This window comes from Salminus brasiliensis, chromosome 21, assembly GCF_030463535.1.
Source record: "Salminus brasiliensis chromosome 21, fSalBra1.hap2, whole genome shotgun sequence".
NCBI classification, from domain to species: Eukaryota; Metazoa; Chordata; class Actinopteri; order Characiformes; family Bryconidae; genus Salminus; species Salminus brasiliensis.
In genome coordinates, this window is record NC_132898.1 from 1,317,133 (window position 1) to 1,340,891 (window position 23,759).

The following is a 23,759-nucleotide window of genomic DNA, read 5'->3' on the forward strand; positions in this document are numbered from 1 at the left end:
TGTCTGTCTGTCTATCTGTCTGTCTATCTGTCTATCTATCTATCTATTTATCTGTCTGTCTGTCTGTCTGTCTATCTATCTGTCTGTCTATCTATCTATTTATCTGTCTGTCTGTCAGTCTATCTATCTATCTGTCTGTATATCTATCTATCTGTCTGTCTGTCTATCTATCTATTTATCTGTCTGTCTGTCTATCTGTCTGTCTATCTGTCTATCTATCTATCTATTTATCTGTCTGTCTGTCTGTCTGTCAGTCTGCCTGTCCACCTGTCTGTCTGTCTGTCTGTTTGTCTATCTATCTATCTATCTATCTATCTATCTATCTATCTATCTCAGGAACACCATAGCAACCACCTTGGATACCACAGCAACCACATTGCAAGACCTTAGCAGCCACCTAGCAACACCATAGTAACCCCCTAGCAACCCCAAAACAACAACACCTGGTTTCTCCCCTGTGTAGCAGCAACAGCCTTCGGTGAATTAGGGAATTTGAGGCGGGCTGCTGTTTCTGCTGCTTGGAGGAGTTAACAACCCATAATAGTGTAAATAACCATTAGCAGCCACTAAGCAACTCCATAGCAACCACTGCAGACAGACCTCCTCTCCAATGCCTTCCAATGTCGAGAACGTTGTGCGGAGTCGACTCGCCACTTTGAATCAGAGTCGGAGTCGACTGGACTCTCCGGATTCGAACAGCTGTACTGAATGAAACAGACAGCCACGTGTTCCATGACGAGCGCGCTACGTAAGCGGCTGTGGGCGGAGACTGGCGTGCCCGCAGTTAGCCGCTAGCCGCTAGCCCGCTGTCAGCGCTGCTGAACCTCCCTGAACTTCGGTCTGTTCGGACTCGGTTCTGGACACATGGCGACATGCTAACCATTTTGTCTGATAAACAGTATTGACCTGTTTTGTGTCGGCGGTGCAGAACCTGTAGAGGTTTAGTGGAGAGCTCGGTTCGGCGCTGGTCCGGTAGGTTAGCCTAGCCTAGCCCAGCTGCTAGCGATCTGGCTAACTGTTAGCTAGCTGTAGTTAGGAGGAGCTGACATGTGAATGCAACCCTCTCCATTCATTTTCTCAGTCATGGTGCTTTAATCCACATTGGACCTCGTTGTGTTTTTAATGTAAGAAGTTCTGGGATGTGTGGGGCCAGCTAAAGCCTGGTGAACACCGGCGTTTGGACTGTCAACACGAGCTAAGGCTAGCTGGTAGCTGGAGGACACCACACCGCCGGGGGAGCCTCTCTGCCGGTGATGTCTGAACAGTTTCCCATTCAAAAAGGAGAAATTGACCTAAATGGCTCTCCAGCTGGGCACCCGACGTCTGTCCAGAGGATTTGTAAATATCTCTTTCATTTCTGTCAGATCTAGAGCCCGACTAGATCAGCCAGTCAGGTGAGTATTAAGGGACTAAGTATTAAGGTACTAACAGTGAGCCCCATAAAAGGCCCTGTACTCAGTATGGGGCAGTATATGGATGTTTGTTGTTGTTGTTGTTGTTATTGTTGTTGTTGTTTTTAAACCTGTCACTACTGATGCATTTGGTGTGTGATCACATGTATTGTGATGAATATTGTGATATAATATATATTTGTTACCATATCACCCATCCCTAATAGTCTCAGTTATCAGTAACATCACCCCTTTGTTAAAAGCAAACAAAGACGCAGAGGTTTTAGTCCCCTAGTCCCATTCCTCTAACCCCCGTCTCAGCAGTCAGAGGAGCTCCAGATCCCATCAGATCAGATAAAGCAGCTGAACATGAATCCAGTAGAAAGGAGAAACAAGAGCTTCTCATTCTGAAGAAAGAAAGTAGTGAGATCTTGTCTCACGGTGAGCTAGTCTGAAGAACAGAGCTCGGTTCCTCCAGGGTTCTCCTGGACGCCCCCCGGTCCAGCCAGCACAGCGTGGAGGATGTGTTCACCTCCATCAGCAGCAGCAGCAGCAGCAGCAGCAGCTCACCTGATTTACCATCATTAAGCCCTGATTTACCACCAAACCAGGTGTTGATCTGAGGACAACTCTAAATAATACTAGACTCCATGAGAGAGGAGAACTCTGGAGATGATCTAATGATGAACACAGTGATGGAGAACCTAAAGGAGCTGCCCAGTGCTGCCAGAGTCTCATGCATGGGGTGGGAGCTGTTCTCCAGCATGGATGCCAGCTTGGCTGTCATCCTCCTGTCTCCCACCACCTGCACTGGGTCTAAGAACGTTTGACGTTACTTGTGTCCGGTCTGCTTGTAAAACTGTAGAACTAATGAGGTGTTGCACCTTGTTTCCAGATACCTTGCAGCATGTGGAGTTCTAATGACAAGCCCCCAAAGATGGACGTACTGCTGGAACCAGAGAGCAACGCCTGCAACCCCAGTTCGGACCTTCATCAGTCTGGCTAACAAGAGAAAGCAGTATTCTGAGCGAAGGATTATGGGGTATGATTAAAGCCTGCAGTCCTGAGATTGTTGAGATATAGCAAATATATTAGTGTGACATTGTGTTATTAGAGGGTATTTTCGTGCCAGGGTACATTTAATGGGCAGAATTCATGTTTTCTATGATATATAAACGTCTTATACATGAATTGAGCCTCAGTCTACAAGTTGCATCACAATTGGCAATCATTGGGGTCCAAGCATCTTCAGAATGGCCTTAAAAATGAATATTATCGCAGATTTTGTACACAATTAGATCATAACCTAGACATGTTAATCGTAAGGGGTAGTGGTGCTCAGCAGTTAGAGCTCTGGGCTATTGATGACAGGGTTGTGGGTTCGATACCAGGGCTTGGCAAGCTGCCACTGTTGGGCCCTTGAGCAAGACCCTTCACCCTCTCTGCTCCCTGTGTGTGTGTGTCGTATATTTCTGGGTTTACACGGCTCATTATTGCTGTTTCTCATCAGGTATTCCATGCAGGAAATGTACGACGTCGTAGCGAATGTAGATGACTATAAACTCTTCGTTCCATGGTGCAAAAAATCTGAAACCATCATGAAGAGAGCCGGTCATGCCAAGGCCCAGCTGGAGATCGGTTTCCCACCAGTGGTGGAGAAGTACACGTCCATGATCACCAACGTTCGCCCTCACCTAGTCAAAGTAAGTGCTCCTGCTTCCCCTCAGGGAACCCCACCCTTCACAAGTCTTAGACTGAGCATGTTCTGGACTGTAGAACATCACCGAACTGTAACTTCTGCCTCTCCTCCTGTCAGGCCGTGTGCTCGGATGGGAAACTTTTTAACCATTTGGAGACAATATGGCGTTTCAGTCCTGGCATTCCTGGGTATCCGAGGACGTGCACGGTTGATTTTTCTGTAAGTGTTTAGGTCAGGATTACTTCCTTCAGCTGCATTCTGACCAGCTCTGGCTGACTGGGGGGGGGCATTAAGATTGTAGGCGCTTTTCCACCCGCCTGTGTTTTACAGTACAGCTAGATTACAAATATTGTTGATGGTATGAGAAGGTCTGGTATTAACGTCCCCTACTCATCCGCCATAGCAACAGTGGATAAGCCATCCACTCTCCACAAGCAAGTTACGACTGACCTTTGAACTCTGTGTTTGGTTTAAAGTGAAGGTCTCAGACAGTGCTTCTAAAGAACTATCCCCCCCCACACACACACACATCCCGGTTCAGTGTGTTTAGCCTTTAGCTTAGCAGAAAGGCTAACCAAATTCAGCACATGATCACTGTGGTATGGTTCGGCTCACTTGACCACATTATCATGAATGAGTAACGGTCGTCAGGTTTGTCTCTTATCTGTGGTCTGCGGTCGACTACCATGGACAGTAATTTCAAAAGAACTGGAAAATCAAGTGGGAAACATCTGTCCATTGACTTTAATTGGAATTATTTTTGGGATCAGTGTTTTTAATCATGTGATGTTTATTAAAACGGAAAAAAAAAGATCGGTGTCCCACCAGTGGTGGTGAAGTACACGTCCGTGATCACGAAAAAATTAGTAGAAAAGACTATATATATATAATGCTTTTTTTTTAAGATAGATTTTATTGTTTTTTTTTGTTTGTTTGTTCGTTTTCTTGGATGTAAAAAAAAAAAAAAGTAGATTTATGTTCATTCACTATTAACCCACACTATCCTCTTGTTGTCAAAATGCTTACAATATGAACTGGAACATCAAAATCTCCAGTTTGCTGTTATTTAAATATGCATAATGTTGTCATTGCATTTAAAATATCCCCAAATATTCATTTGGAAAAAAAATAGATTTTATATATATTTTATAGCTTTTATATCATATTACACATATTCTACTATTATTGAGTATTTAGTTGAACACATGAATCTGTGTAAGCTGTAATCCTCACTGCCTCTGAATCTCTTCTTTTTCTAGATATCCTTCGAGTTTCGCTCCATTCTGCACTCTCAGTTGGCCACGGTGTTCTTTGACGAGGTCGTTAAGCAGATGGTGGCTGCCTTCGAGAATCGCGCTGGTAAACTCTACGGGCCTGAGACTCGAATCCCTAGAGAACTCATGTTCCATGAGGTGCATCAGACTTGAGCCCTCCTGCACCACGGTTTCGTTGCTTTAGTGTGGCTTGTTGTTTTTTTTGTATGGCAGTCACCTCCTCGCTCGTCACCTCCTCGCTCGTCACCTCCTCGCTCGTCACCTCCTCGCTCGCTCTGTCACCTTTGCTTGACATGGATCTCTTCTCGACGCGGCGACTAAGAGGGAGCAGCAGCTTCTGACATCTGTTTTGACACCATTTATTTTTTGTTCCCTCCACTCGGACAGTCCTGCAGCTCGACGAGATTCCCAGGAGATGGGTTTCTCGGTTTTGTTTGTTTCTCAACCATTCAGGATCTTCGTGGACAAGCTTAATGTGTATTCACTTCACCTGCAGAAGAAATCGGATCCTTAACTGTTTAAGGACACGAGATTGCAGCACCGGTCGAGGAGATTACACACTAGAGCCTTTTCATTCTACCCAGTTTCCAGAGTGATGTTATTACTTTGTTTTTAAGTTTTTAACTTCCTTTTTTGAGCAGGGTGAGGATTTTATCCATGGTGCATGCATGAGATTGGGGAGGGTTGAAGACCATCAGCTTCTTCAGAAAACAGTTTTTTTTTCTTGCCATTTCTTGGATTATTTATAGCTTAAAGTCTTCATACTGTGAAACTGCTGTAATTCCTGTAAAGTGCAATATGCTGAAAAGATAAACGGTCGTATCTCAAGAAAATGAGGGTTCATGAATTTCAAAGCTGACTGGGTTCGTTGATGTCTGATTTAAGACTTGAGCTTCACCTTTAAAGGGCCTGTCATGGAAATCTTTTCTTTTTTTTATTTTTATTATTATTATAAACAAATTGCTGTATGTACATATTTGTTAACACTTTCAAAATATCCCGTTCACTCCCTCATCCATACAGTCCACATCTGGAAACTTCACTGCAAAAACAGCTGTTGTATTTGTGATGTCACAAAAGCTAGCCAGCGGCTCACAATAGCATAGCCCCGCCCATTTCTGCTGAAGCTATAAGAAGTGCTTAAGTATTGAATTAGGCATAATCCAGGCCAGCCAATCAGAACAGAGCTCTGTTTGCTTCTAAGCGATAAAGAGAGGTCAGTAACTGGTCGTGTAGAAATGGTTGGAAGCTCGTTTTACTTCATAACCCACAGAAATGTTAGCAGTAATGTAAAGTATGGAGTCTTTACATGAATGTGACCTCTCCTGTAGTTCTGTTTACATCAGAGATCTCTGACTTCAGCTCCTAACCTCCACTGCTGAATAATTCTCTCACCTCTGACAGTGTTTGAGCACAAGCAGGCGTTATTTCTAAAAGCACATTGTGTTAAACGGATGGAGAACTCAGTAAAAACACACATTCCCAATCAGTGTAATCTCATTAATCTAATTAGCATCATTTAGAAAAATGTTTCGAGAGTCAAGCTACTTTAAGCAGCTTAAAGCTTGGCTAGTTTGACTAATGCAGTGGTCTTCAACCCTGCTCCTGAGGAACTACCCTCTCACAGCCCTGATTGACCCCTCCTGATCCAGCGAATCGCTGCCTTTACAAGGCCTTGACTGGCTCAATGGGTCAATTAAAGCCTGCAGGATGGTCTGGAGCTCCTCAGGAGAAGGGCTGGAGACCATTAAAAGCAGAGTGATGCTACAGATTGAATAAACACAAAACAGCCATAACATTAAAACCACATGCTTAATATTGTGTAGGTCCCCCTTTTGCCACCCAAACAGCTCTGACCTCTGAAGATGTCCTGTGGTACCTTCAGACGTTAGTTCCTGTAAGTTGAGAGGTGGGTCCACCATGAGCATCAGCGAGGCCTTGGCGAGCCGGTTCTTTGCTTGTCCTTCCTTGGAGCACAAGACCGGCCTGTTGTTTTGGAGATGTTCTGACCCAGTCGACTAGAACTTCACAGTTTGGTTCTTTTGGTCACCTGGAAGAACTGACTGTTCACCTGCTGCCCCCCCCCCCTTTGAATGGAGCCCCTGGAGCCAGATCAGCAGTGATCTTCACTTCGCTTGGCAGTGGTTTTAATGATATGGCTGATTTTGATACTTGACAAACAAGCAGGAGAACTTTCCCATTCAATTTCGGAGCCCTAATGTCCAGCCCCGAGTGTCCCTCTTCATTCATGAAGCCAACTTTGGTCGCTGGATCCACAGCTGCCCTCACTGAGATCCGCCCATGTGTGAGGTCCCTCCATAGCCTTTATCACGCCACAGAACCGGACTGTAAACATGAATCTGTCTGAAATAATAAATGGCTTTTGGAAACGACCCACTGCCTCGTCACTGTGGAAATTGTACCGCTGGTTAGACTGGTGATGTGGAGTGGAGTCCAGCACAGGTGAGCTGTATCAGGTGTGCTTGAGCCCTCCAGCCAGGCGATGCTAGAGCTAGTGCCATAGTGTATCTCCTCCACAGCATAGCTTAGGATCAGCATGTGGATCCCTGACCATCAGACGTGTCCCAATTCCAAAACCAAGTTGGACTCCACTCTTGTGGACAGCGTTTGTAGGAATGTGGCCAGTCTAGTCAACAGAGCATTGGCGAGGTTGGGGTTAATGTTGGGTGAGAAGGTCTGGTTCCCAACTGATGTTCAAGTTCATCTCAAAGGAATAGCAGTGGGTGAGGTTGGGGGCTCTGTGCAGGACAGTGGAGTGAGGTTGGGGCTCTGTGCAGGACAGTGGGGTGAGGTTGGGGCTCTGTGCAGGACAGTGGGGTGAGGTTGGGGCTCTGCAGGACAGTGGAGTGAGGTTGGGGCTCTGTGCAGGACAGTGGGGTGAGGTTGGGGCTCTGTGCAGGACAGTGGGGTGAGGTTGGGGCTCTGTGCAGGACAGTGGGGTGAGGTTGGGGCTCTGTGCAGGACAGTGGAGTGAGGTTGGGGCTCTGTGCAGGACAGTGGGTTGAGGTTGGGGCTCTGTGCAGGACAGTGGAGTGAGGTTGGGGCTCTGTGCAGGACAGTGGAGTGAGGTTGGGGCTCTGTGCAGCACAGTGGAGTGAGGTTGGGGCTCTGCAGGACAGTGGAGTGAGGTTGGGGCTCTGTGCAGGACAGTGGGGTGAGGTTGGGGCTCTGTGCAGGACAGTGGAGTGAGGTTGGGGCTCTGTGCAGGACAGTGGAGTGAGGTTGGGGCTCTGTGCAGGACAGTGGGGTGAGGTTGGGGCTCTGCAGGACAGTGGAGTGAGGTTGGGGCTCTGTGCAGGACAGTGGGGTGAGGTTGGGGCTCTGCAGGACAGTGGGGTGAGGTTGGGGCTCTGTGCAGCACAGTGGAGTGAGGTTGGGGCTCTGCAGGACAGTGGAGTGAGGTTGGGGCTCTGCAGGACAGTGGAGTGAGGTTGGGGCTCTGTGCAGGACAGTGGGGTGAGGTTGGGACTCTGTGCAGGACAGTGGGGTGAGGTTGGGACTCTGTGCAGGACAGTGGGGTGAGGTTGGGACTCTGTGCAGGACAGTGGGGTGAGGTTGGGACTCTGTGCAGGACAGTGGGGTGAGGTTGGGACTCTGTGCAGCACAGTGGAGTGAGGTTGGGGCTCTGCAGGACAGTGGGGTGAGGTTGGGGCTCTGTGCAGGACAGTGGAGTGAGGTTGGGGCTCTGCAGGACAGTGGAGTGAGGTTGGGGCTCTGCAGGACAGTGGAGTGAGGTTGGGGCTCTGTGCAGGACAGTGGGGTGAGGTTGGGGCTCTGTGCAGCACAGTGGAGTGAGGTTGGGGCTCTGTGCAGGACAGTGGGGTGAGGTTGGGGCTCTGTGCAGGACAGTGGGGTGAGGTTTGGACTCTGTGCAGGACAGTGGGGTGAGGTTGGGACTCTGTGCAGCACAGTGGAGTGAGGTTGGGGTTCTGTGCAGGACAGTGGGGTGAGGTTGGGACTCTGTGCAGGACAGTGGAGTGAGGTTGGGGCTCTGTGCAGGACAGTGGAGTGAGGTTGGGGCTCTGTGCAGGACAGTGGGGTTCCTCCATCATGTTAGGGGCGTTAAGTTAACCAGGTTCGCACGTTTGCAGCCGTCTTTGGACAGAATGGGACTGCCAAGTGAGGACTAAGGGCAGGGCTGAGGCTACACCCCACACACACCTTCTCACCCAACATTTTTTTTTTGGTGTGCAAACTTACTGACCCTGATGACTTTACAGTAGCAGAGAACGGGGCCGGGCGTCGGACACCATGACTGCAAGAGTAATACAAGTATTTTATTATTTACATTAATATTATTATTACTATCCCCCCCATCTCCTGAACCCCCCCAGTGGAGCTTCACTGGTCTTCTGAGCTTTACATTGAAATCCAGTGCAGTCAGTGTAGACAAATGTAGAGTTTATTTAGGGCACAAATGGTTCGCACTTTGCGGAAGTAAGAAAAGCCATATAAGGAACAGGTGCTGGACAAAATGTAAAAAAAAAAAAAAAAGAGAGAAAGGAAAGAAACTGGGAATTGTGGGAGTACTTGATCATATTAAAAATTGCACCTCCAGGTGGGAAGGTCCTGTATAACACAGACAGAGGGAGGGGGGGGCACTAAAACACAAAATAAGTGCTGAGGTTAATCAATAATAATAATAACAATAATAATACTTGAGGCAGTTTTCAGAAAGAGGCTTTCATAAGACATATATACGACTGCTGCCAACACTTTCTAATGGAAATACAACTCTTACTGCTGCTCCCGTCACAGCGTGGACAGACGGACAGGCCTCAGCCTGAGCTGTGTGTTCGTAGCACCCAAGGCTTACAGAAGCCCAACACACAGCGGACCGCCTGCATAACTGCCACCAGATTTTTTTAGAACGATGTCCAAGATAATCAGAGATCTGCAGCTGAAATATGCACAGAAATACGTCAATAATTCAGAATTTAATCCAAACTAAAAGATCCGATCATTTTAATCTCTACCCGCCGCCGGACAAAGACACTACATCACGAATTCAAGTGTACTCGGAGTGAGACCACGGATGGACAGCTGGTCGGAGGATCAGGTCGTGCTGGGCTGATGTTAAAGTTCATCGTGAGGTATTTTCAGTGCGTGGTCACAGAGATCTGCAAACACAGCGTCGATGAATATGATTAGACTGTGCAGAAAGCTACCTTCAGCTACATTTCAGCTGGAGGTCGTGGAGAAGAAATGAGAGGTGGGTCTGAACGTGCACAAGTGTGAAATCTCTGCAGAGGACGTGAACTGACTGTATTTACACTTCAATCACCCAAACAACTTGAGCGGGGGTGTCCGAACATTTGCACAAGCATGCGAATATATATGAAGAGAATTCTATATTAAAAAAGAGTATGACTGTAGGGATTACCTGTCCTCTGGCTGCAGAGCCTGTCTTTAACGTTGTCGGACTCATGAGCGAAGAATTCAATAATTTCGTCCTCGTTCTGCTCGACAATCGTCTCACACTGAAAAGTTAAAGAGGAAAACAGACAAAAATGCACCAATATTATTTCTGATAGCTAATATTTAATCAATACTCTAATCAATTTTACTTTATTAAATTTTTATTTTTTTAAATTCTTTTTTATGTTTTGGCACATACCTTTAGTATGTTTAGTTTAGCTGCCATGAATTCATAAATGTCTCTGTATAAATATTATATATACATACATACATACACACACATTTATATTTATACTTTTATTATTTATATTTTTATTTATTATGAACGGAAAGTCTAGTTACCTGTGAAAACATTTTTTACCAGGAAAATTCTTGAAAATTTTGTTTTTTTGTTTTTCTTCTTAAAAATTCCAAGACAGTCTTGAGAAATGTTGGGATATTTAATTGTAATGATTATTAAAATCAGAAAATATTTTATTACTAAATTAACAATAATCTGCTGTCAAAATAAGTAAAAATGGTCTTACTTAATAATAAAAAAAAAAATATATATATATATATATATATATTTTTTTTATTTATTTTTTTTTTTACACTGACTTCCTTTGAAAGTTCATGTTTTTTTCTGCTGTTGTTGTAAAGTTGACATTTTGGAGTTTTTTCTGCGATAATGTTAATCAGAGACACTGTGTCCCCATTCCCTTCCGTTCTATAGAAGTAAAGCCAGTCCACAAACTGTCCACAATGTTGTGCAATCTGCAGACAGAGTCTGCTCAGTAGAGCTCAGAGGCAGGGTGCTAGACTCGCCTACTCATTTAGTAGCCCCGCCCCCTTCTCCCAGACCGAGCCTCAGTGTCTCAGACCGTCTTCACTGAGCTTCCAGTGCAGCAGCAGAGCGGATTTCCCCCTGGATTCTCGGTTTGTCCGGTAAGTGGACAACAGCTCCAACAGTAAAAGTGCAGCTCATGGAAGTTCCTCCAAACCTGCCAAACCTGCCTGCCTGTCAATCAATCACTTCCAAACGCAACCAAATGTATGAACAACGACTAACTTTAACTTACAGCAAACTTTAAACTGGAGCTGACTCTGGTGTCTAAGGTCACGTCGGAGAGGTCCATGGAGGTGCCGTCACGGGAGGTATGTCTCACATAGGTCTTCCGCTGAGAGACGGGATCCACGCGTTCCCCGTAATCCTTCATCCGGTCACACACTTCTTCCATCAGTTCTAGAAGATGACCTTCCGAGCGGGCAAGAGGAACCTAGACCACAGAAATGTCAGAGAAACATCCACGACAGGCACCACGGAGAGGAGCTCAGCACCTTCCACCCAAGCCCAGTAAACAGCTCACCTCTTTTATGGATTGGCTGCCGTCCGGGTTTATCCTAAACGACCCAGTTTGGATCATTTTCTTCGGATCTACTTGAGAAACGGCCCATTCCATTTCATCAACCAGTGCTCGGCACGCTGCCGTTCAGTACAGTCGAGAGAAGAGAACATGGATGAGTAAGATCAGAGCAGACGAACCAAACAGCACCCAGAAACACTTTAAAGGAGCAGTTCGGCATAAAATCCGATTAACGTGATTGATAACTGAACGATCAGACAAGCCTTTGCTTCAGATATCTACTGATATCTACTTCTAAACCACATCCAGAGCTGGAGGAACGAATGATTTTGGGGGCGTGTCTACAGAGATGAGTACACTGATGACAGTCTAAGTTAGAGCTGGGCGATACGGGAAAAACAATCACGATATTTAACGACATTTTTTATACGATATTAATCGTAATATTTCATCATGTAGACAAAAATGCACCCGCAGCGTAAAAACAAACAAGCAAAAATACTTTGATACATGATTTTTAAATATTATTATTATTATTATTTTAAAATATTCTGCACACCATATAATTAAATAAGACTGATTACACTCATTAATCAGTGCTCGTTAAGCACTGCTGATATTCACCATACACTCATAAAAGCATACTGTTTATCACGATAACAGAATTCATCACGATATGATCAAATATTGTCATATTGCCCAGCTCTAGTCTAAGTGCAGTGTTCCTGCTCTACACGAAAGATAGCAAACATGTCCTATACATTTATCTATACATTTATCAATACATTTATCAATACGTTTATCTATACGTTTATCTATACATTTATCTATACATTTATCTATACGTTTATCTATACATTTATCAATACGTTTATCTATACATTTATCAATACGTTTATCTATACATTTATCAATACGTTTATCTATACATTGATCTATACGTTTATCTATACGTTTATCTATACGTTTATCTATACATTTATCTATACGTTTATCAAAACATTTATCTATACATTTATCAATACGTTTATCTATACATTTATAAATAAATCAGAATCAGAGATACTTTATTGATTCCAAGAGGTAAACTCTCTAACATGTCAAACAAAAAGAGAAAAAAAAAATAAACATGAACTTCATATGTTTATAAATTATATGAATAAATTACATAATAAAATATTAGTTTTTTAAAAATAAAATAAAGTAAAAAAAATGTATTTTTGATATTTAATAACACACTATCGCTCCAAAATGAGAGCAACAGTAAATTTAGTTATTATTATTTCAAGATGACGTAAAACTATCTATACAATATTTTCAATAAATGTATTTCACTTTTAAAATCAGCTAAAAAATAAAATTAATTAATTATAATAATAATTAATAAAAATACTGATTATTATTTGTAGTATTTCTGATTCTGTTGGTAATACTGATGTTCTACAGTCTAAAACCACAGCATTAAAGACATTCATTAATACAAAATTATACAAAATAAAAGTCCTGAAGCTGCTCTTCATTCATTACCTCCACACTTGATGTCCTGACTCTGTCTGGCTCCACAGACCAGCACGGTAAGCGACAGCAGTCCGCACAGCAGCACGACGTAGACCTGCACCCCCATGTCCGGCCGCAGCACTGACCTGGACCCCAACTCTCACGAGACGAGCTCTGGCTGATTACCTGCTGTCCCTCTCACACACCTCCACACCTCACCTGCCGAGAGCCGCTGAACCACGAGGCCGAGAAGCACTCCGTCAGCCTCGCCTGCGCGGGTTCGAATCACACCTTATTAAATATTAATTTCTCACTTTTATAGGAAATGATGTGACCCTGCAGACCCTCCGCGCGCTCCCACAGTAAGCTCTGGAACTGATGACGTACACAGCTGGCTGATCCAGAAAGGCTGCCCGAGTACGTGCCTGAATTTCTGAAGGACCTCTGCTGCGTTGAGGAGAAAATACATAATAAAAGTCTTGTGTGGCCGTTATTAAAAATACAAAATAAAAATAATAAAAAATACAGAACCATTAAAAAAACTACATAGTAAAAGTGTAACAGACGCCTGTAAATAAATAAATAAATAAATTATATTGTAGTTCTCAAAATGTTATTATAATATATATATTATACTACATAGTAAAAGTATTGACAAAAATAGTAATGTGAAGAAATACAATAAAATTATAGTGCAATTATTTCTGACAATACAGAAATCATATAATATGATACAATGGCTACAATTAAACATAATAATAATACTACAGTAATAATAATAATAATAATAATAATAATACAGTGCAGTTTGAAAAGGTATGCAATACAACACACCACAGTAAAACACATGGTAAAAGTACCCTCTTTCAGTCTTCTACCAGCACCAGTTTACTCTCCAGTTTAGGGGGAACTACGTCAACGTGTCTGTTCGCACCGTTGTTCTTTAAAAAGCTGCGCCTGGTTCCCTGAAGGTGTAATTACGGTAAGTCAACAGGCGAACACATAACATGCCCAACTGCACAATTGACTCATTAACGGGGCTTTGACACGTAAGCACTTTTATTTACATTATATTTACATCCATATTATTTATTATAATTACATCCATACATTATAAAGACATCAGTCGCACTACTGATACATTATTTTCCTGATAAACGTCTTTCATAAATAGACGTTAAGCAACGGAAGTATTACCAGGGTCTTTATTACACGACAATTGCAAATTAATTACAAGTTGATAAAAGTTGATGACAAATACAGACCTTCAGAGAAATAAATGAAATAACAAACACACAACAAAATAAACAAGAAAGTGTAAAATCATGTAGCTAGCTAATATAACAAAAATTTACAATAACACATACTATAAATTATATTTATCATAATATTAAAATGGGAATAAAATACAAAGCGTCATTAGGAAGTGTTTTTCTTTAGCTTTCCTGCTGCAGTAGGCAGATTAAATATTTATTTCGTAAAGAAAACATTTATGCGCGCATAATATGGATGTTACGGTACAAGCAGATCGCTAGCTAGTTTTGTTGCGTTCGTGTAACGCAGCCACTTAACAGACCCTGCGATTATATGTCTTATAAATAAACTGCGGGCACACTAATGGCACTGCACACAGCCAGGAACACACACAACATCAATGCCTTTGTCTTTTTGCTGCTGGAATTTTAAATGTTTTGCTCACAACAGTCTCGCCGGAGAATTTGTGCGATCTACATCCCAAAATCAACGGCTGTGTGCGGTGTGTATGTTCTGAAGATCAGCGATTCTGCGCAAAGCTGGTGGAACCCGAGTCGCTCGAGCCGACCCGGAGGTGTCAGTGGTGTCATGGAGGGATGAGAGCTTCTGCCTCCTGAAGCATGAGTCGGCTCTGCGGGCAGGCGGGCTTTCTGCTCGGACAGACGGCGGTGAAAGCCAGACTGAGGTACAGTTCCCTGAATGTTCTGTAAATTATTATGCAGGTAAGTTTCATAACGAAGCTGGAATTGACTTGGGTTTTTTTTCCAAATTTTCTGGTTCACCTTTCAATTCGAAAAACAGGCAAATTTTAGCCTCGTTTTCTTATTTCCATTAATAATAGCTAAAAAAATAACCGTTTAAATACTTAATATCTTATATATTATAAAAGTATATATATATAAATAAAAGATGTATGTAGTGCCGTATAACGTCCTCAATCATCTCTATTAATTCACGTCTATATAACGTTTGTGCAGTCACTGTAGTAATCTACTATTTATAGCTGTATCTGTTATCGAGCTTTAATAATAATAATAATAATAATCATCGACACTTAACCTGAGCTTATATAAGTCTTGATTAATGTTTGATTATTATTATTATTAATAATAATAATAATAATCATTGACACTTAACCTGAGCTTATATAAGTCTTGATTAATGTTTGATTATTATTATTAATAATAATAATAATAATAACTAAGAACACACCCTGATCCATCACAGCGTCACTGGTGTCTCACTGCATCCCTGGTGTCTCACTGTGTCCCTGGTGTCTCACTGCGTCCCTGGTGTCTCACTGCGTCCCTGGTGTCTCACAGTATTACTGGTGTCTCACTGCATCCCTGGTGTCACACAGTGTCCCTGGTGTCTCACTGCATCCCTGGTGTCACACAGTATCACTGGTGTCTCACTGTGTCACTGGTGTCACACAGTGTCCCTGGTGTCATACTGCATCCCTGGTGTCTCACAGTATTACTGGTGTCTCACAGTGTCCCTGGTGTCTCACTGCATCCCTGGTGTCACACAGTGTCCCTGGTGTCTCACAGTATCACTGGTGTCTCACTGTGTCCCTGGTGTCACACAGTGTCCCTGGTGTCTCACTGCATCCCTGGTGTCACACAGTGTCCCTGGTGTCACACAGTATCACTGGTGTCACACAGTGTCCCTGGTGTCACACAGTATCACTGGTGTCTCACAGTATCACTGGTGTCTCACTGCATCCCTGGTGTCTCACAGTATCACTGGTGTCTCACAGTGTCCCTGGTGTCACACAGTATCACTGGTGTCTCACAGTATCACTGGTGTCACACAGTGTCCCTGGTGTCTCACTGCATCCCTGGTGTCACACAGTGTCCCTGGTGTCTCACTGCATCCCTGGTGTCTCACTGCATCCCTGGTGTCTCACAGTATCACTGGTGTCTCACTGTGTCCCTGGTGTCTCACAGTATTACTGGTGTCTCACTGTGTCCCTGATGTCACCTGCTCTTAAACACAGTACAGCTTTGACAGTGAAACCATGCCGACCACTTTCTGTAATATATGCAGTCAGTAATCGTTCATTAACAGCTGAATGTTTTTTTTGTTCTTCAGGTTGTTTCTCCATGGCTGTAGCTGTTACTCCACCTCTCAAGCTAGACTAGGAGTCCTTCAGAGAGTGAACGACAAGTATGAGCGCTTCTTGGAGCAGCGATTTCCTCGCTTCTATGTCCTATACCACACCCTCATGAAAGGTGAACGACCCGATCCTCCGGCATGAATATAGCTCATACAGGTTGACGTGCAGGAGGGGTAATTAAACTGTCAGAGTAATTCAGGTAGCATAAACAAGGTAGGCTTTTGGGAGAATGCAGTGTTAGGTGTTAGGTGCAGTGTTAGCTGTTAGGTGCAGTGTTAGGTGTTAAGTGCAGTGTTAGGTGTTAAGTGCAGTGTTAGGTGTTAGGTGCAGTGTTAGGGACTTAAATGTGCATTGCAGAGTGCTGAGCAGCACGCTATTCAACAATATCAGACTTAATGAACCAAACCCAGACTAACACCCAGACTTAATGTACCAAACCCAGACTAACACCCAGACTTAATGTACCAAACCCAGACTAACACCCAGACTAACACCCAGATATAATGTACCAAACCCAGACTAACACCCAGACTAACACCCAGATATAATGTACCAAACTCAGACTAACACCCAGACTAACACCCAGACTTAATGTACCAAACCCAGACTAACACCCAGATATAATGTACCAAACCCAGACTAACACCCAGACTAACACCCAGACTTAATGTACCAAACCCAGACTAACACCCAGACTTAATGTACCAAACCCAGACTAACACCCAGACTAACACCCAGACTTAATGTACCAAACCCAGACTAACACCCAGACTAACACCCAGACTAACACCCAGACTTAATGTACCAAACCCAGACTAACACCCAGACTAACACCCAGACTTAATGTACCAAACCCAGACTAACACCCAGACTAACACCCAGACTTAATGTACCAAACTCAGACTAACACCCAGACTAACACCCAGACTTAATGAATCAAACCCAGACTAACACCCAGACTTAATGTACCAAACCCAGACTAACACCCAGACTTAATGTACCAAACCCAGACTAACACCCAGACTAACACCCAGACTTAATGTACCAAACCCAGACTAACACCCAGACTAACACGCAGACTTAATGTACCAAATCCAGACTAAATGTGCCAAACCCAGACTTAATGTACCAAGCCCAGACTTACACCCAGACTTAATGTACCAAACCCAGACTAACACCCAGACCTAATGTACCAAACCCAGACTAACACCCAGACCTAATGTACCAAACCCAGACTTATACCCAGACTTAATGTACCAAACCCAGACTTAATGTACCAAACCCAGACTAACACCCAGACCTAATGTACCAAACCTAGACTTATACCCAGACTTAATGTACCAAACCCAGACTTAATGTACCAAACCCAGACTAACACCCAGACCTAATGTACCAAACCCAGACTTAATGTACCAAACCCAGACTAACACCCAGACCTAATGTACCAAACCCAGACTTATACCCAGACCTAATGTACCAAACCCAGACTAACACCCAGACCTAATGTACCAAACCCAGACTTATACCCAGACCTAATGTACCAAACCCAGACCTAATGTACCAAACCCAGACTTAATGTACCAAACCCAGACTTATACCCAGACCTAATGTACCAAACCCAGACCTAATGTACCAAACCCAGACTTAAACCCAGACCTAATGTACCAAACCCAGACTTAATGTACCAAACCCAGACTTAAACCCAGACCTAATGTACCAAACCCAGACCAAATGTACCAAACCCAGACTTAATGTACCAAACCCAGACCTAATGTACCAAACCCAGACTTAAACCCAGACTTAATGTACCAAACCCAGACTTACACTCAGACTTAATGTACCAAACCCAGACTTATACCCAGACTTAATGTACCAAACCCAGACTTAATGTACCAAACCCAGACTTAAACCCAGACCAAATGTACCAAACCCAGACCAAATGTACCAAACCCAGACTTAATGTACCAAACCCAGACCTAATGTACCAAACCCAGACTTACACTCAGACTTAATGTACCAAACCCAGACTAACACCCAGACCTGATGTACCAAACCCAGACTTATACCCAGACCTAATGTACCAAACCCAGACCTAATGTACCAAACCCAGACTTAATGTACCAAACCCAGACTTATACCCAGACTTAATGTACCAAACCCAGACCTAATGTACCAAACCCAGACTTAACCCCAGACCTAATGTACCAAACCCAGACTTAATGTACCAAACCCAGACTTAAACCCAGACCTAATGTACCAAACCCAGACCAAATGTACCAAACCCAGACTTAATGTACCAAACCCAGACCTAATGTACCAAACCCAGACTTAACCCCAGACCTAATGTACCAAACCCAGACCTAATGTACCAAACCCAGACTTAACCCCAGACCTAATGTACCAAACCCAGACTTAATGTACCAAACCCAGACTTAATGTACCAAACCCAGACCTAATGTACCAAACCCAGACTTACACTTAGACTTAATGTACCAAACCCAGACTTACACCCAGACTTAATGTACCAAACCTCTGTGTTTTTTAGGATTCCGGCTCCTCTTTGAAGATGTGAAAGAAGTCAGAAGAATAAAGAGGAGCTTGCGTAGTAACAACATCCACTACAGAGAGCTCCCGTATCGAGACCTGGAGAGATTACTGTTGGTAGGCCTGTTTCTCACAGATACACAGTTTTGGACCTCACAGTTCAGTAAAGTACAAAAACTTTAGACTAGATTATTCCTATTTGTTTATTATTTATTTCATTTCAGATCGCACTCAGCATGAGTTGAGATTACCCAGATTACCTATTAATAATGAGATCCACCTGTATCCACCTTCACTCAGTACACTCTTCTTTTATACACCAACATATTTCATCACTGTTCCACAACACTGTAAATGTGAAGTGATACATTTACAAAGTCCTAACTTTCTATTTCTATTATTCTGTGTCATTTTGGAGCATTTCTATTGGTCTTTTCAACATTCTGATACAGTATAAAGAACAACTGCCACATTATGGAGAAAAGTGCGGTAGAGCAACGACTCAGTTCAGCTCTAATCTTCAGTATAGACACATTTAATCCCATTACTTTTTGCAATATATGGACAAAAGTATTGGGACACCTGTGTATTCACTGTCACTTCTGAAGTCAAGGGGATTAAAAAGAGTCAATCCTGCTTTTGTTGGAGTAACTGTCTCTACTGTCCAGAGAAGAAGACTTTCTACTAGATTTTGGAGGAGGAGCATTGCTGTGAGGATTTGATTGCATTCAGCAACAAGAGCATTAGTGAGTGTTAGTCAGGATGTTCAGTGATGATCACCACCCCACCTCATTGATCCCCAACTCATCCCATCCTAAAGTACTGGATGGAGCTCCACCACCATCATTCCAGAGAACACAGTTCCTCCACTGCTCCACAGCTCCTCAATGCTGGGGGGCTTTATACCCCTCTAGCCCACGCCTGGCATTAGGCAGCATAGAGCCGATAGGGTCATGATGTTGATCTGCTCCAGAGAGTCCTATTCTATTGGCAGTACTTCTTCTGTGCACATCTTTGTCAACAATGAGTGCAGCTTAAAGTAGTAAACGTTAATGGAGGTGTTTTCTTGTCTTCTCTGCAGTTCCGACAGGACATGTTTAAAGCCATTCCACTGGCTGTGATCTCCCTCCCTCCCTTCGCCATCGGCTTGGTCTTCACCCTGATGTGAGTAAGTGTATCACTGTGAGGTCACTGCAGGTCAGCCGTTTAGGTCTTCTATTCATTGTAATGGTTTGGTTCGTCCTGAAGCAGGGAAGTGTGTCTGCTCACTGCTGATAACAGCCAAGGCTGTCAGGGTTGCAGGGTTTCATGAAAGTGGTCACTTCCCTGTTTTTTCCAGGTGCCTCTTTCCACGGCAGCTGCTGTTTCGACACTTCTGGACACCGCAACAGCAGAGGAAGTTTCAGATGATTGCTCATGTAAAGCGTTCGCAACACCAGGCTGAGGTTCTGAAAAACATTGCCTGGACAATCCCACGGGTCAGCAAGTGGCCCAGGCGTACTTTGCTCTTGAACCTGTATGCCAAGGTACCTGTGGATTTGTCTAGAGGGGAATTCCACTGAGTGGGGTTGGTGTTATGAGTTCCCTGAGGTTCCTCAGTTTGAAACTATAGGTTCCTCAAAGGTTCAGCCACAGTATCTAGGTTCTTATATCTTATTCTTTTATATAACAGTGTAGATAACCTCCCCCAGTCAGAGCTGTTCTACAGTGGAGGTTCTAGATAAAGAGAACTGCATTAGTTCAGATTCTCTATTCACTATTTTACCTTCATCATCATCATCATTCCATATAAAACTTGTGTAGCTTCACTGGTGGGTTTGAATAGGAGATAAATTATGGGCTGTATCTGTGTGGTAGTCATGGTGACCGACGCCTGCTTCCATTCACCTCCACTGTAGAGAGATCAGAGTGGGTCAGTTTCTCTACAGTGGAGCTCAGTTTCACACACTTTGCTGAGTAATTTGAGAATATCGTTTCCATATGTGTATTGTACCAATACAGTGTCTGTGCTGCAGGTCCAGAGCGGGGCCCACCCAAGTGTTTCAGAGCTCTGCGCTGTACGCGAGGTCTTCTCCGGACCTCCACTGGGACTGCAGTCTTTGAAACCGAGTCATTTGGTCAGTGTTTGACATCTCTGCATATACACTCCTGTGTGCCGTTTTCTTCTTTCAGCCTTGTTTCTTGTTTCTTCTCATTCTTTCTCTCCCCCTCTTTTCCACATCCTCTTTGTTTCTCCTGTTACCTTTCATCTAGAGATCTTTGGGCTCTCAGCTCCCTGTAATTGTGTGGTTGCCTAGTTTCCTGGTGCGGAGGCGGCTCACCACAAAAGCCCTGGACCTGCTATATCTGGACCGAGCTTTGGGCTCGCTAGGCCTTGATCAGCTCACTGATGAAGAAACGAGACGGGTCAGCACATCTTAGCCTCTCACAGCTTCAGGAACCGGCTCTCCTACATTACACAAGTTGCCCTTGTGGAAATGCTGCCTGTGTTTTTGGTCCTGTCAATCATTATATAATAGAGTCTAGAGGTCCGATGCAACTGTTTATTATATTTTCTGCATATTTAAACAGTTAAGATGTAAACAGAGTCAGTCAGAGTGGGGGTTTGGGGGGTTTGGGAAGTTTGGTGGGTTTGGTGTGACACACCCCCTGTCCTAGATAAGCTCCCCCAGTCAGAGCTGTTCTACAGTGGAGGTGAAGGGAAGCAGACGTCTGAAGCTCTAATAATAAAAGCTCCTCACAGAAAGTTCTTCACCTAATGGTGATGAAGACGCTGCCTGATGCCTGAGACACGGTTCTACCAGAGTTCTGAGAAGAGTTCGGCTCTAGAACCTGCTTTTAGAACCAGATCATTAAAATGGTGGAGGGATACATGCTGCAGGGTGTAGTGCGGCTACAGAAAGTAGTCCCTAAAGAAAAGTCCCTTGGTGGGTAGTAGAAGTAGTCTGAGTGTAATTGAACGTTCTGCCTCCCCACCAGGCCTGCGACCTTCGAGGGTTGAGCCCCAGCCATCTTAGTTCCAGCCAGTGCAGAGAGTGGCTTCACCAGTGGACCCAGTTTTCAGCACAAGTCAAAGGTAAGTATCAGCATATCACTGTATTAAGGTCCACCTGCTCACTCAACACCTTTGGCTGCATTAACCACTTAAAGTACGAACCTTCATCTCTCAGATCTTATTATTATATATATTTTAACATATTAATATTAATAGAACTTCATGTTATTAGAGCTTCATACTGGATATTAATGATATTAGAACTTCATCTCTCAGATCTTGGTTCTGACCTTTTTGCTTCTTCTTCTTCCTTAGATTCCGAACCCTCGCTGCTGCTGCACAGCATGGCAGTCCTAACGCTCAACAACCCCCCAGTCTCAAAGTGAATGCAGAATGGTGCTGCATGCTCGCATATCACCATCAACAACCCACTTCACTGTACAGAGTTTACACCAAAGGAAAAGCCTTCACTTCTACAGCACTGTGCAAAAGTTTTAGCCCCCTAATCCCATCACTCTACCCCCCGTCTCTCAGCAGTGAGAGGGTTCTACAGTAGGAGCTCCAGATCTCATCAGAACAGATAAAGCAGCTGAACATGAATCCAGTAAAAAGGAGAAACAAGAGCTTCTCATTCTGAAGAAAGAAAGTAGTGAGATCTTGTTGGTGAGCTAGTCTGAAGAACAGAGCTCGGTTCCTCCAGGGTTCTCCTGGACGCCCCCCAGTCCAGCCAGCACAGCGTGGAGGATGTGTTCACCTCCATCAGCAGCAGCAGCAGCAGCAGCAGCAGCAGCAGCAGCTCACCTGATTTACCATCATTAAGCCCTGATTTACCACCAAACCAGGTGTTGATCTGAGGAGAACTCTAAATAACACTAGAACTTTGGAGATGTTCTAATGATGAACATAGGGGACTAAAACTTTGGTACAGTGCTGTATGTGCCCGAACACATTCCACATGAATGTGGTCCTAAATGGGACTGTTAATAGTGTTAATACTGTTAATAGTCTCTGTGTTGCTGTGAAATTATCTGTTTTGCCTGTTAAACTAGTTGTCTTATATTATTTATTAAAATCTCTGATGGACACTGAAGCTTTTGCGTGTGCAGAACCTCTCAGGTGTGGGTGTTTGTTTAGTGGAAGTGTTTTCTGAAATGGGAACCCTGTCTAACGAGGCGCCTCGTTTACTGAGAAGTGCTGTGGTTAATCAGTCAGTTGCCTTGTATTTCAGTTTGTCATAAGTGCATTCCACTGTTTGTTTGTTTTTTGTATACAGTGTTTTATGAAACGTCGGCTCGTTGTGCTTCTGCTTATCTTTGCTGCCTGTCATCTCATACTTTTTATTTTTAAGTTCAAGAATATTTCGTTTCACCTTGTCTGACTTCCTGTTAATCTCAGGTTACTTTTTTAAGGTCTGTGGTCGTTTTTATGCTGAAGTGACATTATCATGTGTGCATGGGAACATATTCCTGAACAATATTAAATTATGAGCTGTAAATCCAATCTGGTCTCTGTTGTTGCTGCTGTTCTAACATTACTTTACTTATTTATTCATTTATTGTTTTGACTTTGAAAACATAGATTTTACATATAAAAGTAAAAATAACTTCATACTGGATATAAATGTTATTAGAGATTTAAACTGGATATTAATGTTATTAGAGCTTCATACTGGATATTAATGTTATTAGAACTCCATACTGGATATCAATGTTATTAGAACTTTGTACTGGATATTAATGTCATTAGAACTTCATACTGGATATTAATGTTATTAGAGCTTCATACTGGATATTAATGTCATTAGAACTTCATACTGGATATTAATGTTATTAGAACTTCATACTGGATATTAATGTCATTAGAACTTCATACTGGATATTAATGTTATTAGAGCTTCATACTGGATATTAATGCTATTAGAGCTTCATACTGGATATTAATGTCATTAGAACTTCATACTGGATATTAATGTTATTAGAGCTTCATACTGGATATTAATGTCATTAGAACTTCATACTGGATATTAATGTTATTAGAGCTTCATACTGGATATTAATGTTATTAGAACTTCATACTGGATATTAATGTCATTAGAACTTCATACTGGATATTAATGTCATTAGAACTTCATACTGGATATTAATGTTATTAGAGCTTCATACTGGATATTAATGCTATTAGAGCTTCATACTGGATATTAA

General features: G+C 43.2%; 3 protein-coding genes across 4 annotated transcripts; 2 read left to right on the forward strand and 1 right to left on the reverse strand.

Annotated features, from left to right (window-relative positions):
* The first annotated feature begins 786 nt into the window (after window positions 1–786).
* Window positions 787–6,757, forward strand: LOC140543264 (coenzyme Q-binding protein COQ10 homolog A, mitochondrial-like). The gene is made up of 5 exons (XM_072666326.1): window positions 787–1,394; window positions 2,287–2,433; window positions 2,902–3,094; window positions 3,208–3,309; window positions 4,350–6,757. The coding sequence occupies exons 1-5, from the start codon at window positions 1,297–1,299 to the stop codon at window positions 4,515–4,517; spliced, it is 708 nt and encodes a 235-aa protein (XP_072522427.1). The 5' UTR covers window positions 787–1,296; the 3' UTR covers window positions 4,518–6,757.
* A 2,014-nt stretch (window positions 6,758–8,771) lies between these two features.
* cnpy2 (canopy FGF signaling regulator 2) lies at window positions 8,772–13,557 on the reverse strand. The gene is made up of 6 exons (XM_072666029.1): window positions 13,507–13,557; window positions 12,677–13,093; window positions 11,153–11,268; window positions 10,865–11,062; window positions 9,769–9,865; window positions 8,772–9,505 (listed from the first exon to the last, which is right to left on the reverse strand). Exons 2-6 carry the CDS (start codon window positions 12,771–12,773, stop codon window positions 9,462–9,464), a joined length of 552 nt encoding a protein of 183 aa, XP_072522130.1. The 5' UTR covers window positions 12,774–13,093; window positions 13,507–13,557; the 3' UTR covers window positions 8,772–9,461.
* Window positions 13,558–14,180: 623 nt separating this feature from the next.
* Window positions 14,181–23,058, forward strand: LOC140542900 (LETM1 domain-containing protein 1-like). 2 transcript variants are annotated; one of them, XM_072665854.1, is made up of 9 exons: window positions 14,181–14,585; window positions 15,995–16,134; window positions 18,565–18,680; window positions 19,645–19,727; window positions 19,903–20,089; window positions 20,579–20,680; window positions 20,817–20,969; window positions 21,543–21,639; window positions 21,874–23,058. In XM_072665854.1, the coding sequence occupies exons 1-9, from the start codon at window positions 14,521–14,523 to the stop codon at window positions 21,942–21,944; spliced, it is 1,014 nt and encodes a 337-aa protein (XP_072521955.1). In that variant the 5' UTR covers window positions 14,181–14,520; the 3' UTR covers window positions 21,945–23,058. The 2 variants fall into 2 exon arrangements, with proteins under 2 accessions (XP_072521955.1, XP_072521956.1); XM_072665855.1 differs by having other exon boundaries at window positions 14,541–14,622.
* The last annotated feature ends 701 nt before the right edge of the window (window positions 23,059–23,759 follow it).

Coding starts and splice junctions, on each gene's coding strand:
- LOC140542900 (XM_072665854.1), top strand. CDS start 14,521: ATGAGTCGGCTCTGCGGGCAGGCGGGCTTTCTGCTCGGACAGACGGCG. Junction 19,728..19,902: donor GGCTTGGTCTTCACCCTGAT/GTGAGTAAGTGT, acceptor TGTTTTTTCCAG/GTGCCTCTTTCCACGGCAGC. Junction 21,640..21,873: donor GTTTTCAGCACAAGTCAAAG/GTAAGTATCAGC, acceptor CTTCTTCCTTAG/ATTCCGAACCCTCGCTGCTG.
- cnpy2 (XM_072666029.1), bottom strand. CDS start 12,773: ATGGGGGTGCAGGTCTACGTCGTGCTGCTGTGCGGACTGCTGTCGCTT. Junction 11,063..11,152: donor GCAGCCAATCCATAAAAGAG/GTGAGCTGTTTA, acceptor TCTGTGGTCTAG/GTTCCTCTTGCCCGCTCGGA. Junction 9,866..10,864: donor GCTCCAGTTTAAAGTTTGCT/GTAAGTTAAAGT, acceptor TTAACTTTTCAG/TGTGAGACGATTGTCGAGCA.
- LOC140543264 (XM_072666326.1), top strand. CDS start 1,297: ATGGCTCTCCAGCTGGGCACCCGACGTCTGTCCAGAGGATTTGTAAAT. Junction 1,395..2,286: donor CGACTAGATCAGCCAGTCAG/GTGAGTATTAAG, acceptor CCTTGTTTCCAG/ATACCTTGCAGCATGTGGAG. Junction 3,095..3,207: donor TTCGCCCTCACCTAGTCAAA/GTAAGTGCTCCT, acceptor TCCTCCTGTCAG/GCCGTGTGCTCGGATGGGAA.